Source organism: Cetorhinus maximus, chromosome 18 (assembly GCF_964194155.1).
Source record: "Cetorhinus maximus chromosome 18, sCetMax3.hap1.1, whole genome shotgun sequence".
Classification (NCBI taxonomy): domain Eukaryota; kingdom Metazoa; phylum Chordata; class Chondrichthyes; order Lamniformes; family Cetorhinidae; genus Cetorhinus; species Cetorhinus maximus.
In genome coordinates, this window is record NC_135896.1 from 64,723,893 (window position 1) to 64,740,040 (window position 16,148).

The following is a 16,148-nucleotide window of genomic DNA, read 5'->3' on the forward strand; positions in this document are numbered from 1 at the left end:
TAGCACCTCTAATTGCTCACCAGAAAAAAGTTTGTTTTCAGAAAACTGGGACTCAATGAAACGTGTGGCATTATGCAAAAAAAAATCACATTCAATTAGCAGAAACTACTCTTAATATTTAGCTTCCTCTGCCCCAAGCCCAAACATACCTGCAAAGTTTTGATGCAATGACCCAGGTGCAAAGCCAATGACTTTAATGCATTCTTAAGATTATTTAAAACTGACCATCTTCTACTTCCCCTTAATAATGGAAAATCAAGATTTACGATTATTTATTGACAAATGGTGCGTATTTTGTCTGAAATGCTCAGCTGCATTTTGGCAAGTGAAGATCTACACTACACTACATCTACACTACACTACGCTCAGCTTACTAAAGCATTCAGTCATCAGGCTCTATTGCTGCAGTTTGTTCAGCTCAGCATTTCAGTGTCTTAATGTATTTAAAACTTTAACATTTGAAAATTATTAATTAGAAATCCTTTCACTTCAAACAGGAGACTCGGATGATGTAAAAAAGGAACAAAAAGACAAAAAGAAGAAAGATGATAAGAAAAGGAAAGATGACGATCAATTCAGTGAAAAAGATGGTGGATATTTATTAAGTGTCTTGAGTCACTTGCCAAGAATGCCAAATATGATCAAGTATAAATGTTTGGTTTGAGCTTGTTGGTGGAGAGTTAGAACTATATTAAGAACTGTTTAGTAAAAGACTTCAAAATATTTGCCTGCTTGCAAATCAAAATGAAATAGACTCCTTTAGCCTGTATTAGGCTACCCTCTGTTAATGGCACCAAATGATGCATGCTCAATGAGGGAGGCAAAATATGAGAGAGTGTCACTTTTTGGGTGTGCAGCTGGAGTGGTAATGTAACAGTCTTGGGTTTTCAGATGTACTGATTCATGAAAGTGAATAGCATTTTGCAGATCATCCTTAGACAGTGATGTACGGTAATTACCAAATCTTTGGCAGTCATTTACTCTAGATGGAGTGCAGTTTACATCTTTTTCATGTTAAATATAATGCATTGGACCCTGCTTATAACAATCTTTTAGTAACAAGTGCAATAATCCTCTAGTTAATGCATTACTAAAAAGTCCCTTTGTAATTTGCAGTGACAGCTGTTAGTTAGCATTGTTTTGTTGGCATTTTTTTTGTGGTTGGTAGTACGTGGAGGTCCTAGCTTTTTGAACATTAAGAACCTACCAAGTTCTGACATGGGATGGCTGTCTTCTATTTTAATTGTGAGCTTGTGCATTGTGTGGGGTTCCATTTTGTTTCGTTAACTTTATTGTTATGCAACACTCTTTTCAAAGCTGAACAAAAATATAAGCATTTTGTCACCAGACCTGTAATATATTAAGATGTGTCATGCCCAGTATATATACCGTATGCCTGGACTTGTTAGTTCAAGGTCAAAAGTAAAAGGTCAGTGCAAGAAAAAAAATGCTACTCAGTTAAAACACCTTTCTAAATATCACAACAGAGAGAAGAGAAATGAGTGTAAGTTACAGGTAAGTATTTAGTTAATTGATTAGTGCTTTCGTGTTAGTTGAACAATTCAGTCACCTTAAAACTAAACAAATAATTTGAAGTAACTACACCTAACGTGGCAGGGTAGCTGAGGCTCATTGCACGCACATTCTTTGCTATGTGGGATCTCCCAAACACTTAACGTGTCCTGGAAAGTATATATGCAGGAAATGCTACCAAATGCTCAGGCTCAGTTGCCGAGCTAGGAGGTAGCAGGGGTCACTGCAATGCACGTGAGAAGCTGAGAGTTTTCTGGATATCACATTTCAGGAGGTGGTCACCTCTTACCTGCAGAGTTCAGGAGGAGATGGAGTCAGCGACCACTAGGAAGATAAGGCCAGTTGCATGTCTCTCTCAAACTGGTATTAAATTATTACCAGTGAGATCGAGGACACCTTGGGGCAGTCAGAAGCGAATCCATACGGTATGGGAGACGTGGCTGTGCAGTGGGGGTTTAAGAAAATGTAGGAATGCAGTTATAAGGGATTTTATATGCAGGGGGATGAACAGGTGTTTCTGCAGCTGCAGACTAAAGCCCTGAGTGGTTTGTCTCCCTGGTCCAAAAATAGGAGCAGGAATAGGCCATTCAGTCCCTCAAACCTGTTCTGCCATTCGATAAGACTATGGCTGATCTGATTGTGGCCTTAACTCTGCTTTCCTGCCTGTTCCCCACAGCCCTTGACAATCAAAAATCTGTCCAACTCAGCCTTGGATATATTCCATGACCATGCCTCCACTGCTCACTGGGAAGAGAGTCCCAAACACTAGCGACCATCAGAGAAGAAATGCCTTCTCATATCCATTTTAAATGGGAGACCCCTTATTTTGAAACTGCCCCCAAGTTCTAGATCCTCCCCCCCCACCCCCAGTCGTCTTCAATGAAGGACCAGTGCTCACTTTAACTATGCATTTCCTTTTTATATACTCATAGAAGATTATACTGTCTTTATATCATATTTCTAGCTGAAATTTTCTCATACTCCAATTTCTCGCTCTTTATTTTTCATTGCTGCTTTCTAAAATGTTCCCAATCTTTTGGCCTGCCACTAATCTTTGCAGCATTATACATCTTTTTCAATTTGATACCACCTTTAACTTCCTTAGTTAGCCATGGATAATGCATCCATCTTGAGTCTTTCTTCCTCTATGTATTATATGATTAACGATTATGAAATATCTCCTTAAGTGCCTGGCGCTGCATTTACCCAGTCAACATTAGCCAACTGTCTTCACACCCTTGTAATTGCCTTTATTTACATTTAAGACTCTAGTTTCAGACCTACATTTCTCACTCTCAAACTGTGCAATTCTACCATATTATGATCACTGTTGCCTTTACAATCGGGTCTTTAATTAACCCTTTCTTATTGCACAATACCAGGCCCAAAATAGTCTGGTCCCTGTTAAGCTCCAGAACTTGGTGTTCTAAGAAACTGTCCTGAATACAATATATGAACTCATTGTCTAATTGATGTGAAGATTAAAGTCACCCATGATTATAGCAGTGTCATCGCGTAAGGGCTATCAGAAAATGGGCGCAGGACATTCTGTGAGGGGAAGAGGAACTGCCTGATGCCATGAACTATGTTGGAACCAATGACTTGTGTGGGAAAGGGACTGAGATCCTACAAGCAGACAGGTTAGGAAAATGAATAAGGAACCAGACCTCAATTCTGGCTTGCTCCCAGGGGGTGCCCCATATTAGTGAGTACAGAAACAGGAAGGTAGTACAGATAGGTGGAGAAGTGTTGTGAGGGAGAATTTCAGATTCCTGGGGTAGGCAGGAACTGTGCAAGTTGAATGGATTATATGTGAACAGAGTTCGGGCCATTGCCCTCACAAGAAGGTTAACGGGTACCATAGAGGAGAGTTAAACTAATTTGGTAGGGGGAGAGCAGCAGCGAAGAGTTATAAGGATTGAAAACTAAGACAAACAGCAGCAGGACAAAGAATAGTGTTCAAAGAGCAGGTATTAAAGAAAAACAAAACAAAGCCTACTAACATTGTATTGGAAATGTGCTAATGCATGGATTATTAAAATACCGTTCATGAGCTACATGGAGATTATGATGCAGTGGCTAAAACAGAGACCTACCTTTAAAAATCAGCAGAAATTGGAGCCAAACATTCCTGAGTTAATGTATTCGGGCAAAAAGAAAACGAAAGCGCAGGATGGCCATATTGATGAAGTATAATACAGTTTTAGAGAGAGTATTTGAAGGCTTACGGTGGAATCTATTTGATTAAACTTAAGGAAAAGAAAAGGTGTGATATTGGTGGCTTTTTACTTAGACTGCATTGAGGAGTTGAGGAACAAGTCTACAAAATTTTCAGATAAATGTAAATAATGCATCAGTAATAGGAACTTCATAGGAACATAGGACTTAGGAGCAGGAGTAGACCATTTGACCTTTTGAGCCTGCTCTACTGTTCAGTAAGATCATGGCTGATCTGACTGTGGTCTCGACTGCACTTGCCTGCCTGTCCCCCATAACCTTGACTCATTTGTCTATCAAAAATCTATCTAACTCTGCCTTGAATAAATTCAATTACCCGGTCACCACTGCTTTCTGCGGAAGAGAATTCCACAGACTAACTACCCTTTGAGAAAAAAAAGTTCTCGTCTTAAAGGGGAGACCCCTTATTCTTAAACTCTGTCCCTTAGCTTTGGTCTCCCCTGCATGAGGAGACATCCTCCCTGTATCTACCCTATCAAGCTCTCTCAGTATCTTTTATGTTTCAATAAGATCACCTCTTCGTAACTCCAATAGGTGTAGGCTCAACCTGTTCAATTTCAGTTTAATTCAGTTACATTGATGGATTTGATGGGAGGTAAGGGGGACAAACCAAGAGCAATGTATTTTAGTGGAAGACTATCTGGAGAAGCGACCATAATATAATTAGTTTTAAAATGATTATGGAGAGGACCAAAAAGAATAATCAATGGTGAAAATACCCAAGTCCAATTTCAGTGTTTCAAGTCTACTTGGAGCAAGATCCCTTCTCAAATCAAAGGTTGGCTAGAAAGCAGTAAATATGCAAAGGCAGACTTTCAAAGCAGAGATATTTGGGTTCAAACCAGATATATTTCCACAAGGAGAAAAGATGAGGCATCCAAAGCCAGAGATCCCTGGAATGTAATGGAAGTAGTGGTTAAAAGAAAATGGTTTGAAACATCAGGTACAGGATACAATTGAAAACCAAGCCGAATAGAGTGAGTGTAGGGTAATATTCTCTCTCATTATTCTTTTTGAAGTACGAGGGCAATTTGGTTATGTTGTCAGTTCTTTAATTTTTTGTTGCATGTCAGTGCAGCACTGTATTGATAGTGGCCGAAGCCTGTACATAGACTTTCAGATTGCCACATTGCTGAGCAACTTAGAGGGAATGTTTGATGCAGGGGAAAGTTGTGTTGAATATATGTATCTGATAATTGTGTTCTTTTCCTTTGGAAAACTGTTTGACTAGATTTTAAAATGGGCTCTTGAGTCATTTTTGTTCAGTAGATTCTATTTTTGCCTCATAGTTATTATTGCTGTCTTTGGTATTGATATGCTATTACCAAGTATTGTTAAAAACTGACGAGATCGGATAAGTCCAATTGCAAGATATCAAAAATGGTTGGGTTAAAAGGCTGGTGAATTGTGGAAAGTAAAGTTTGTGAATGAAACTTGTTTTTAAAATCTGACAAATTGCCTAAATAATTGCTTTTAATTGTATTTTAGATGCTAGTGATGGTGGTAAAATACAGAAGACGCTATTAGATCGCTGGAGAGAGTCACTTGTCGCTTCTACTAGCTTGGCTCAGGTTTTCATTCATCTCTCTACACTGGATCGCAGCATCGTATGGGCCAAGTCTTTGCTGAATGCTCGCTGTAAGATCTGCCACAAGAAGGGTGATGCAGAAAACATGCTCTTATGCGATGGTTGTGATAGAGGTCACCACACGTACTGCTTGAGACCAAAGGTTAAGGTTTGTATATATACTTTTAAAACTAAAGATTTATATACAATATAAAATTGTATTCTGGTCACTCAAAATCAAGTTATTTAATGTAACCAATTTCCCTTAGATCATTCCAGATGATGATTGGTTCTGCCCTGAATGTAGACCAAAGCAGCGGTTTCGCCGTCCAACGGCCAGACAGAGGCCATCATTGGACAGTGAGGAAGAAGATGTAGCTGAAGTGGAGGAGTTAGAAGAGGAGATAATGGAAGCGGAGAATGAAGAAGAGAAGGAGGCAATGGAAAAAAATGAAACCGAAGAAAATGAAATGGAAAAAAGGTATTAAATGTAAAATTGTTTTGAGGCATTTTGCCGTGGCTTCAGCGATTTTCTTTTTTGTTTTTTTTTTTGGGTTTTGGTATAAGTCATCAATATAGCCAGATAAGAGAATACGCTAAGCATCAAACATAATTTCCCAAATGACAACTGTGGTCCACCTTTGGAGGCAAGTACAATAAGCAGTCTGTGCTCATTTCCAACTTAAAAATCTGCATGCCTGTTGAAAAGTGCTTCATTGAAAAAGCAATGAACTGATAGGTTAGCTGTTATAGAAAAACTGAGTGTAGCTAATGGGAGGGTAGGTTCCCCTGTGTAGGGCTATCTATAACAAGCTGATCTAAAGTTGATGGACATGCATGGAGACCAAATTGGAAGGGGGAGGTGGTGAGGGACGGTGACAGTGGTGGGATGGGAAAAGAGGGAGGTCTGTGATTGTTTCTGGAATGCAGTAGACAATTTTTGTTTCATGATACACTAGATTTATGTTTTGTCTTAAGTCTGCTGTATGCTCGGGTTGCAGTGGTATAGGCAGTGTTCATTGTAAATACTTAATTTGCTTTCAATGCTGTGTAGCTTTTCCAAAATAGGATTCCGTATTCTTCAAACAAATGTTGTCACTTGATGCTATCACACCTGTTGTACAAAAATGATAAAACCACTTGGTTCCTTGCTCGGCTGCCTCTCCTGTGCATCAAAATCAAAGCTCATCTTCATTCAAATCCACATCCCTCTAAACTTTTACTCGAGAAATATTGCATGCGTTCTTAGATGGCACATTTTATCCAATATATGCCAAGTGCTATATTCGAGTACTCATCAAGTATTTGGAATATTACTTGCAACACTAATTCTTCAAATTAAATTTGATTTTATCAGTCCCTTCCTGAGTAAAAAGGTATGTGCAAATGTGGGGTCTGAAAACCTCAAACAAGTTTCGAATTCTGAATGGCACTGAATATTTTCAATAAAACCGTTGCTAAGATAGTTAAGCTCTGTCTTGTTGACAGGGCTGTTCGTATTAAGGGATGCTGTAATTTAACGTTTAATGTTTCAACAGAATTAGCATTTACATTTTAGAAAAACGCCAGTTTGTTTCCTATTGTATTAGCAAGTGAATGTCTGTCAAGTAATTAGTTGCTCTTGCTCCAAAATTGGATCAGTTTGCACTGATCCTTAGCTCTCCAGTCTGCACGTTGAAATCTATTCCATTAAATTTAATTGTACTGTTGATAACTCTGTTCATTCAATAACTGGATTACTCAGTTAATTCCTAACTACACCAAAAGGTAATTGAGAACATGGGAACAGGAGTTGACCATTCAGGCTCGAACCTATTCTGTCATTCAGTTAGATCCTGGCTAGTCTGTATCTTAACTCCATTTGCCCACTTTGTTCTATAACCATAATACCTAAAACCTACCAAATCTCAAATTTGGCATTTTCAATTAACCTAGCTTCAACAGCTTTTTTAGTGTTCCAGATTTCCACTAAAATAAAAGCAAAATACTGCAAATGCATTATTCCAGATTCCCACTACACTTTGTATGAAGAAATGCTTTCTGACATTGACCTTGAACAGCCTAGCTCTAATTTTAAGGTTATGCCTCCTTGTTCTAGACTTTCACCAGAAGGAAATAGTTTGTCTTTTTACCCTATCATATTCTTTAATCACCTTAAATAACTCTGATCACCCCCTGATCTTCTATACTAAGAAAAAGAAAGCCTAGTCTATACAGCCTGTCCTCTGAATTTAATCCTTTAACCCTGATGTAATTCTTGTGAATCTAGGCCAATAGATCTTCCCTAAAATGTGATGCCCAGAAAATAATTCAGTACATCAGATGGAATCCATATCAAGCTCTGCAGCTGTAACATAACATACACTCCACTTGAGATAAAGCACAACAATCTATTCAGTTTTTTTTAAATAACGTGTCCTTTAGTGATTCTGTATTTGAACCCCTAAATTTCTCTGTTCATACATTGCATCTCACCATTTGGACAGTACTTTGATCTATCTATCTTGGGCCCAAAATAGATTACCTCACGCTCTTCCATCTCCATCTGCCAGTTTTGCCTACTCTCCATCAGTTCTTTTGCAATTGCTCCCGTCTAAACTATTTACTGTGCTACCTAACTTAGTGTCATCAGCTGGATGTACAGCTCTCTATTCCTTCATCCAAGTCTATTGTAAATAATGGTGAAAATGTAACACTCCAGTACAAATCCCTGGGAACACCATGGTGAGAATTTTATGCCAGCAGGATTTTACGGTCCCGCTGAAGTTAATGGAGTTCAGAATGGCTTGCCACGTTTTACGGCCCGTCCCCGTCACGACGGGGTTGTAAAATTCCAGCCCATGAGTTGCGTCCCGCCAGTTTTTGTGCATGCTCATATTTCATACTGTCTTGTACAACTTAACCAATTTCTTATCCAAACCAGTAGGTTTTCTTAGCCATTACCAATTCCATTCACACTCATTTTCATTAGGTCTTCATTTTCATTAAGTTTTCATGTGGGGTCCTTGACAAATGTCTACTGGAAATGCGTACAAATAACAGCCATGTTTGTTGCCTCAAAAATTCAACTAGGTTCTCTACATGTGATTTATTGTTCACAAATTCATGCTGGCTCTCTGACCAGGTCATTTGTCCAAATGCTCAGCCACTTGATCTCTAATAACAGTTGTGGGGAACTTCTGGACTCTGACATTAGACTAATAGGCCTTTCAAAAAACAGTTTGTCTCTTTGCAAAGTCAGTTGCCTAAGTGTCTTAGGATTATTGAAGATATTGCTGGGATGAAATGGCAGCAGAGGCCAAATCTCTGAAAGCATTTTGTCTGCCAGCAGTTTGGATATATAGCATATAATTAATAACTTTCTGTAGATTTTATACAGTATTATAGACTGTTCAGTGATGGCATCAGATTTGATTTTTCATGTTTTGGTCCAGGTTTATAATGGTGAGGAATTTTATTTTAAAAGCTAATCTTAGGACTGTATAACTAATATTGCTGTTAATTGTCACTGAATTTCATCTCGACCAGAATATAGATATTCTAAACAATTAAATTTGGATGCCCAAGTTGCTTTAAATGTGCAGTAAAGGAATCCTCTTGTATAAATGTTTTGAGGAAGGTGTGTGTTCTGTTTCCTTAACTAGTCAACCACGAAGAGGAAGGCCACGGTTGAAACTACAAATCAAGGGCAAAAGAGGCAAATCCAGCATTCCAAAAGCAATGGGTACCCAGCGCACAGGTAGAAGAAAATACACCCGTCGCAATCGGTCAAATATCCCCAAATTAACTGGTAGAAAACGTGGCAGAAGATTGGGGAGGAAACCAAAATCTGCATCAAACTCGGAAATAAAACCACTGCCCAGACCATATCGTCGTGCTAAATCCTGTCAAGCAATTGAATCCTTCAGTGAATTGGGCACCCCCCGTCAGCGACGGAAATATCGGAAGATTGCTACCAGTACTCCTGAATGCAGCACTTCAATCTCTCGCAATGTTAACGTTTCTGATTTAGGCCTCTTGCAGGATGAACCCGTAAGAAAAAAGAGGAAGTATACACGTCGTGTACAACAGAATCCAACTCAGGTGATCAAAGCAGGCAAAAGAGGCAGAAAACGGAAATCTGCAGGTAGGTTAAAGTGTTGTTAGAATGTAATGCAGTAACTCCTTGAAAAAGTAATTGAGAGATGCTGTGCAATGCATTTCATTAAACTGAATTATTAAAGCTGATAAGAAATTTCTGAATATTTTTGCTTTGTCAATATTCATAGCATATGTAGTTTTTTTTTTGGTGAAATGTTTGTATGCACAATGTTGGAGCACCAACATGTAGCATCACAAAACATAGCTTAGTTCCTTTCCAGAATCTATCAACATTATTGAGTTCCGATTTTCCCAAGAGGCTGGCAGTAAATACAGAGGATTGTAATTATCAAGACTAAATCTGCTAACCAATGGTATTAGTGGGGGCTTGGTCATGGATTCTTAGTTGCATTTGGTGCATGATCTCATAGGCAAAAAATGTTCCAACATTTTGATTAAGTGTATTAAACTCCCTATAGCATAAGGGACACCTGTTCTCCATATCCTCTAATTCGTCAAACAATTGCGTTTTTTTATGGCAAATGATTTTTTAAACAATTGTGGGAGTAAGCACTCCCTCATTTAGTTCTGATGATATAGCCTATTGTTTTAAATATATTGCTGAATAATTCACAAAATTAATAACCTGGATGTCAACTCAAATTAGATAATTCAGGATGACTGTCACCACTATATTAACTTTACTATAACTTACAAGCAAGTTTTACAAGTTTTCAAAGAAATTGCATCAGATTTTTGAAAATGGCTATTTAATGTTACCAAAATTGAGCTTCAACATGCAGTTATCTGTCGTGCTGCCTTGCAAAAAATGTAACTCATTATGTACTACGTACTTTAAGTACCTGGTGCTTATTGAAAATATGACTGATCTCATCGATCACAAGTACATTGAAATGGTGCATTGTGTAACATACTCTCCCATCCTATATGGTCAGCTTATATTTATGTAGATTATAATGTAAAATAAAAATTCCAAGTCTTCAGAGCAAAAAATAGCCAAAAACTTAATTGAAAAGAATAGTTTTGAGGCTTTTAAAGGTGGGGAGCAAAGTCGTAAGAGCAGGGGAACGGAACTAGAGGGAGTTCCAAAAAGTAGGACCATGCCATTTGAAGTTCCTGCATGAATAGTAGGCTAGAGGATGATGGTGGGGATACACAGGTGGCAAAAATCAATACATCTCCAGCAACTGCAGGAGAATAGGGCTAAAGGAAGTCCTGGAGGGTTTTGTGAATGAGGATGTTTTGAATTTGATGTACTGGAGGGCAGGTAGCTCATGGAGATCTGTGGGTTGTTGGGCTATAGGGTTTAGTGCAAGACAAGATATAAGCAGTGTAGTTTTCTGTATATTGGGAGAGGAGGGTGTTGAAGTAGCATTGAAATGACAAAAATGTGGACAGTCTCCAACAGCAGAAATGATGTAAGAGCAGAGGCAGATCATATTACAGCTATGGAACTATGCGATCTAAGTTACAACTCTGGGGTTTGAGGATGTAATGAAATGCCAGGATTTTGCATAGCCTGGTTCTGAATGATTAGTAAGGGAATGGAATTGGTTTAGTTGTAGATTTTTTTTTGTTAGGAACCAAACATGCCTTCAGTATGCAATGTCTGATATTCCCAATGTTTAATTGGAGAAATTTCTGACTTAAACAAAAAGGGAAAGAAAAGAACACTAGATCAATTGAGCCTGATTCACCTGGCAGTGCAACTTGCACACTGTCTACCATGCTCCTAGCAGTGTTTCCTTCTGCAATAGACAGATAAACCTTGGGGTGGCAGTGGGAAGGAAGGGAAATCTTGCAGACATTTCAGGTGAAACTCTGGGGTATTTTCAAACAATTGTTCATGTAATTGTAATGTAATTTGCCAGAGTCTCGACTGGCAAATTACTTGTATTCTTTGCTGTTGAAGTTCCTTTTAATATAGCAATCCCATATACACTACATTTCAGTTTTATTCTGCAAGTTGCTCTCTGTACACTCATCAGAGCCCCAATATACTTTACCAAAATACTGTGTGGACTTATCAGAGCTTTATATAGTGAACTTAATTTGTACTCTGTGGTCGTAGCTTTGTACCTTGCACCATATTGACATCTCTATAGCAACGTTAGCATTGCTTATGTGCTTTTAATGAGCAGTCAGTTGTTGTTCCCCAACCCTGATTCATTTCCATTAAAGGGCACCCCTACATGATGTAAACGTGTCAGGTGTTATCTAACCTCAAATGCTTCACATTGTGCTTGTCCACATTAAATGACATCGGTCATAAAGGTCCTTTCATTTAACCTGCATAAATCAATTTGCAACATTTTAATTTTTGTTACCAACCGTATGGACATGTTTGCTTAATTCATGAATTAGAAATGGGCTGTACATGGACCATGATGACAAGGGGCACTTTAGAGATCAAAATAGATTGTCTAGAATGGATTCTTGGAAGTAAGGGAGGCTGGAGTAGTTGACTTTGGGGAATGCTGCGTATGGGGCTTGGCAGGGATAGCACACCAGAATTGTTACTGCAAAGGATGTGATTGTTGGTGCCTTTGATCAGAGTAGTCGGGGTGCTGTAGGCAGGAAGAAAATCTGACAAAGAAAAATAGTTAAACTCTCAATGTCGGCAAGAAAAATAGCCACCTTCTCTACTGTAAATTTCTATTTCTCTGAAGTGTTCAAGCATCTTGCGATATAACAATAGTTGGAGAGGGTTTAAGAATTAATGGTGTGATGCTAATTTTGAAAGAAAAGGGATTGATGCTATTACAAATGAAACTATTCATATCTGAGCATTGAGGAAAGGAATTGGATAGGGTGGGGATTAAAGGAGCAAGTGGTAGATCCCAGGAAATTGTCCAGTGCCAGGAAGAAGCCACAAAGTGATTGGGGAAGTGGGAGTCCAGGGAGAAAGGAGGCAGTGGTTTGTACAGCAATGCAGATTGTCAGTCTTGGAGATTAAAATGTCTCATTGCCTATTGGACATGTCTACCTGCAACCCTATCGCCCTGATATTTGCATACAAACATACGAATTAGGAGCAGGAGTAGGCCACTTGAGCCTGCTCTTCCATTCAATAAGATCATGGCTGATCTGATTGTAACCTCAGCTCCACATTCCCACCTACCCCTGATGACCTTTCACCCCCTTGGTTATCAAGAATCTATCTAGCTTTGTCTCAAATATTCAAAGGCTCTGCTTCCACGGCCTTTTGAGGAAGAAAGTTCCAAAGACATTCGATCCCCTGAGCTAAATAAATTCTCCTCATCACTGTCTTAAATGACCAACCTCTTATTTTTAAACAGTGACTTCTAGATTCACAAGAGGAAAGAAGTTTCCACATCCACCCTGTCAAGACCCCTCAGGATCTTATGTTTCAATCAAGTCTCCTCTTAGCCTAAAACTCTAGCAGATACAAGCCTAGCCCGTTCAACCTTTCCTCATAAATTAGCTTTCCTAATTACTTGCAGCACCTACTAGGCTTTTGTGATTCATGCACTAGGACACTCAGATCCCTCTGCATCTCAGAGCTGTGCAATCTCTCACCACTTAGATAGTGAGCTTTTTTATTCTTCCTGCCAAAATGGACAATTTCACATTTTTCCACACTATACTCCATTTGCCAGATCTTTTTCCACTCACTTAACCTATCTATATCCCTTTTGTAGCCTCCTTATGTCCTTTACACAACTTGCTTTGTATCATCAGCAAGTCATTTATATAAATTGTAAAAAGCTGAGGCCCCAACAGTGACCCCTGTGGCACAACACTCGTTACATCTTGCCAACCGGAAAAAGACCCATTTTTGCCTACTGTTTCCTGTTAGTTAGCCAGTCAATATGTCCGCTATATCCATTTCAATATGTTACCCCCTACTCCATGAGCTTTTATTTTCCGCGATAACCTTTGATGTGGCACTTATCAAACGCCTTCTGGAAATCTATGTATAGAACATCCACCGGTTCCCCACTATCCATAGCCTCCTTCAAAGAACTCCAATAAATTGGTTAAACATGATTTCCCTTTCAAAAAGCCATGTTAACTCTGCCTGATTACCTTGAATTTTTCCAAGTGCCCTGTTATAATGTCTTTGATAATAGCTTCTAACATTTTCCTTATGACGTATGTTAAGCTAACTGGCCTGTAGTTTCCTGCTTTGTCTCCCCCTGCCTTTTTGAATAAAGGAGTAACATTTGCCATTTTCCAGTCTAATAGAACCTTCCACGAATCTAGCAAATTTTGAAAAATTAGAACCAACACATCAACTATCTCACTCATCACTCCTTTTAAGACCCTGGGATGAAGTCCATTAAGACCTAGGGAGGTGTCAGCCCACAACTCCAACAATTTTCTCAGTACCACTTCTCTGGTGATTCTAATTTTCTTGTTCCTCCTTCCTTTCGATTTCCTGATTTATAGCTATTTCTGGGATGTTACTTGTTTCCTCTATAATGAAGACCAGTGCAAATATCTGTTTAATTCATCTGTCATCTCCTTATTTTCAATTATTAATTCCCCAGACTCACTTTCTTTGGACCAACATTCACTTTGTTCACTTCTCTTTTTAAAAAATCTGTAGTAACTATCTGTTTTTATATTTCTAGCTAGCTTTCTCTCGTACTCTAATTTCTCCCTCCTTATTAATCTTTGTCATTCTTTACTTTTTTTTTATATTGTTTCCAAACTTCTGACCTGTCACCCATCCTTGTGCAGTTATATATTTTTTCTTTAAGTTTGATACTGCCTTTAGCTTTTAGTTAACCATGGGTGGTGGGTCCTCCCCTTGGAATTTTTCTTTCTCATTGGAATGTATCTATTCATTGTATTCTGAAATATCCCTTTAAATGTCTGCCACTGTATTGACCTATTTCTTAACCTCATTTTCCAGTCCACTTTAGCTAGCTCTGCTTACATGCCCTCATAATTGCTCTATTTAAGTTTAAAATACTAGTCTTGAACCCACTCTTCTCTTCCTCAAACTGAATGTAAAATTCAATCATGTTATGATCGTTGCTACCTAGGGCCGCCTTCACTATGAGGTCATTGATTAATCCTGTCTTGTTCAATACCAGGCCTAATATAGCCTCCTCTGTGGCTGCAGGACGTGTTGTTCTAAGAAGGTATCCTGAAAACATTCTCGCATCGAGGCTACCCTTGCCCATCTGATTTTTTTTCAGTCTGTGTAGATTAAAATCCTCCATGATTATCACCGTATCTTTCTGACAAGCTCCCATTATTTCTTCCTTTGTACCCCATCCTACCATGTGGGTGCTCATGTGGGAGTGGTGTAGAGGTCCCCTAAGTGACTCCTTGCCTTTATCATTACCCATCTCAGCACCTAGCTTCTACATCCTCGTTCCTGAACTTGGGTCAGCCCTCTCTATTGTGCTAATACTGTCATTAATTAACAGACCCCCCCCCACCCTTTTCCTAACTTCCTGCCTTTCCTAAATGCCGTGTACACTTCAGTATTCAGGTCCCAATCTATGTCATCCTGTAGCCATGTCTCTGTAAAGGCTATCAGACTGTACATACTTATTCCTATTTGTGCTCTCAGGTCATCTGTTATATGAATGCTACATGCATTCGGATACTGAGCCTTTAGTTTTGTCCTTTTATTATTTTTGTAACCTCTGGCCTTATCTGTTGATTTACTCTTAGATTTGTACACTTCTGTCACAGCCTGTTTATCATTTCCCATATTATTACCTTTCTCCCTTACCTCATCTCTGCCTTTGGATTTACCACATCTTCCCAAATATGATCCCTTGCCCCCACGATTTAATTTAAAACCCTGTCTACTTCCCTAGCTATGCAGCTGACTAGAACACCAGTCCTGGCACAGTTCAGGTGTAGACAGTCCCAGCGGTACAGACCCCACTTTCCCCAGTGCCGGTGCCAATGGCCCAGGAACCGGAACCCACTTCTTCCACACCAGTCTTTGAGCCATGCATTCATTTCTCTAATCGTATTTGTCCTAAGCCAATTTGCACGTGGCTCACTCAGGTGATAACCCACAGGTTATTACCTTTGATGTTCTGTTTCTTAAATTTGGTACCTGTCTCCTCATACTGACCATGCAGAACCTTTTTCTGCAATATTGATGTTTGGCCAGAGAAAGGGTGACCCTATCGCTTTTGGTTTTGGCAAATTTGGAAGTGGATGACTATATGGTCAAGTGGCTGTTGTTTTGGAGTCAGCACTCCTTATTCATGAGGAGCTGAGAACAATGAAGTGGGAGATGAGAGTAACTTAAATGGAATAAGGGCATTAAAGGCAGAGTTAAGAGAACTATTGAATAAATCAATAGCCGCAGCAATGTTGTGAAGCATCAGAAGAGAGCCAATTTGTATTGGGGAAGCTGAGTGGAAAGCTACTGGAAAATAGTTTAGGAAGCAGTACCCTTGAGGTTAATGCTCTCTGGATTATCCTCAGAGCCACAGGCAAATTAGCACAGGAGTAGACCGATCAGGTGATAAAGGACTGGTATGGGATAAGAGTTCCTTTTCATGGGCACTGGCACCAGTTCTGGGATAGGAAGGAGCTGTACCAACGGGATAGGTTCCACCTAAACCAGAATGGAACCAATGTTCTAGTGCAAAGGGTAAACAGGGAGGTGCTAAAGGCTTTAAACTAGTAAGGGGAGGGAGAGAGAGAGAGGGATCTACAAGAAACAGCAGCCTGAATGTAAACAAAATAGGGCAGGAGAACATAA

At 39.2% G+C, this 16,148-nt stretch overlaps 1 protein-coding gene across 1 annotated transcript in view; it reads left to right on the plus strand.

Moving 5' to 3' along the window:
* The window catches only part of baz1a (bromodomain adjacent to zinc finger domain, 1A), a 104,854-nt gene that overhangs the window by 75,648 nt on the left and 13,058 nt on the right, over positions 1-16,148 (plus strand). Inside the window, exons 22-25 of the mRNA XM_078562816.1 lie at positions 498-590; positions 5,260-5,507; positions 5,608-5,819; positions 8,983-9,464. Coding sequence (XP_078418942.1) covers positions 498-590; positions 5,260-5,507; positions 5,608-5,819; positions 8,983-9,464 — 1,035 coding nt within the window. The remainder of the gene's footprint in view (positions 1-497; positions 591-5,259; positions 5,508-5,607; positions 5,820-8,982; positions 9,465-16,148) is intronic.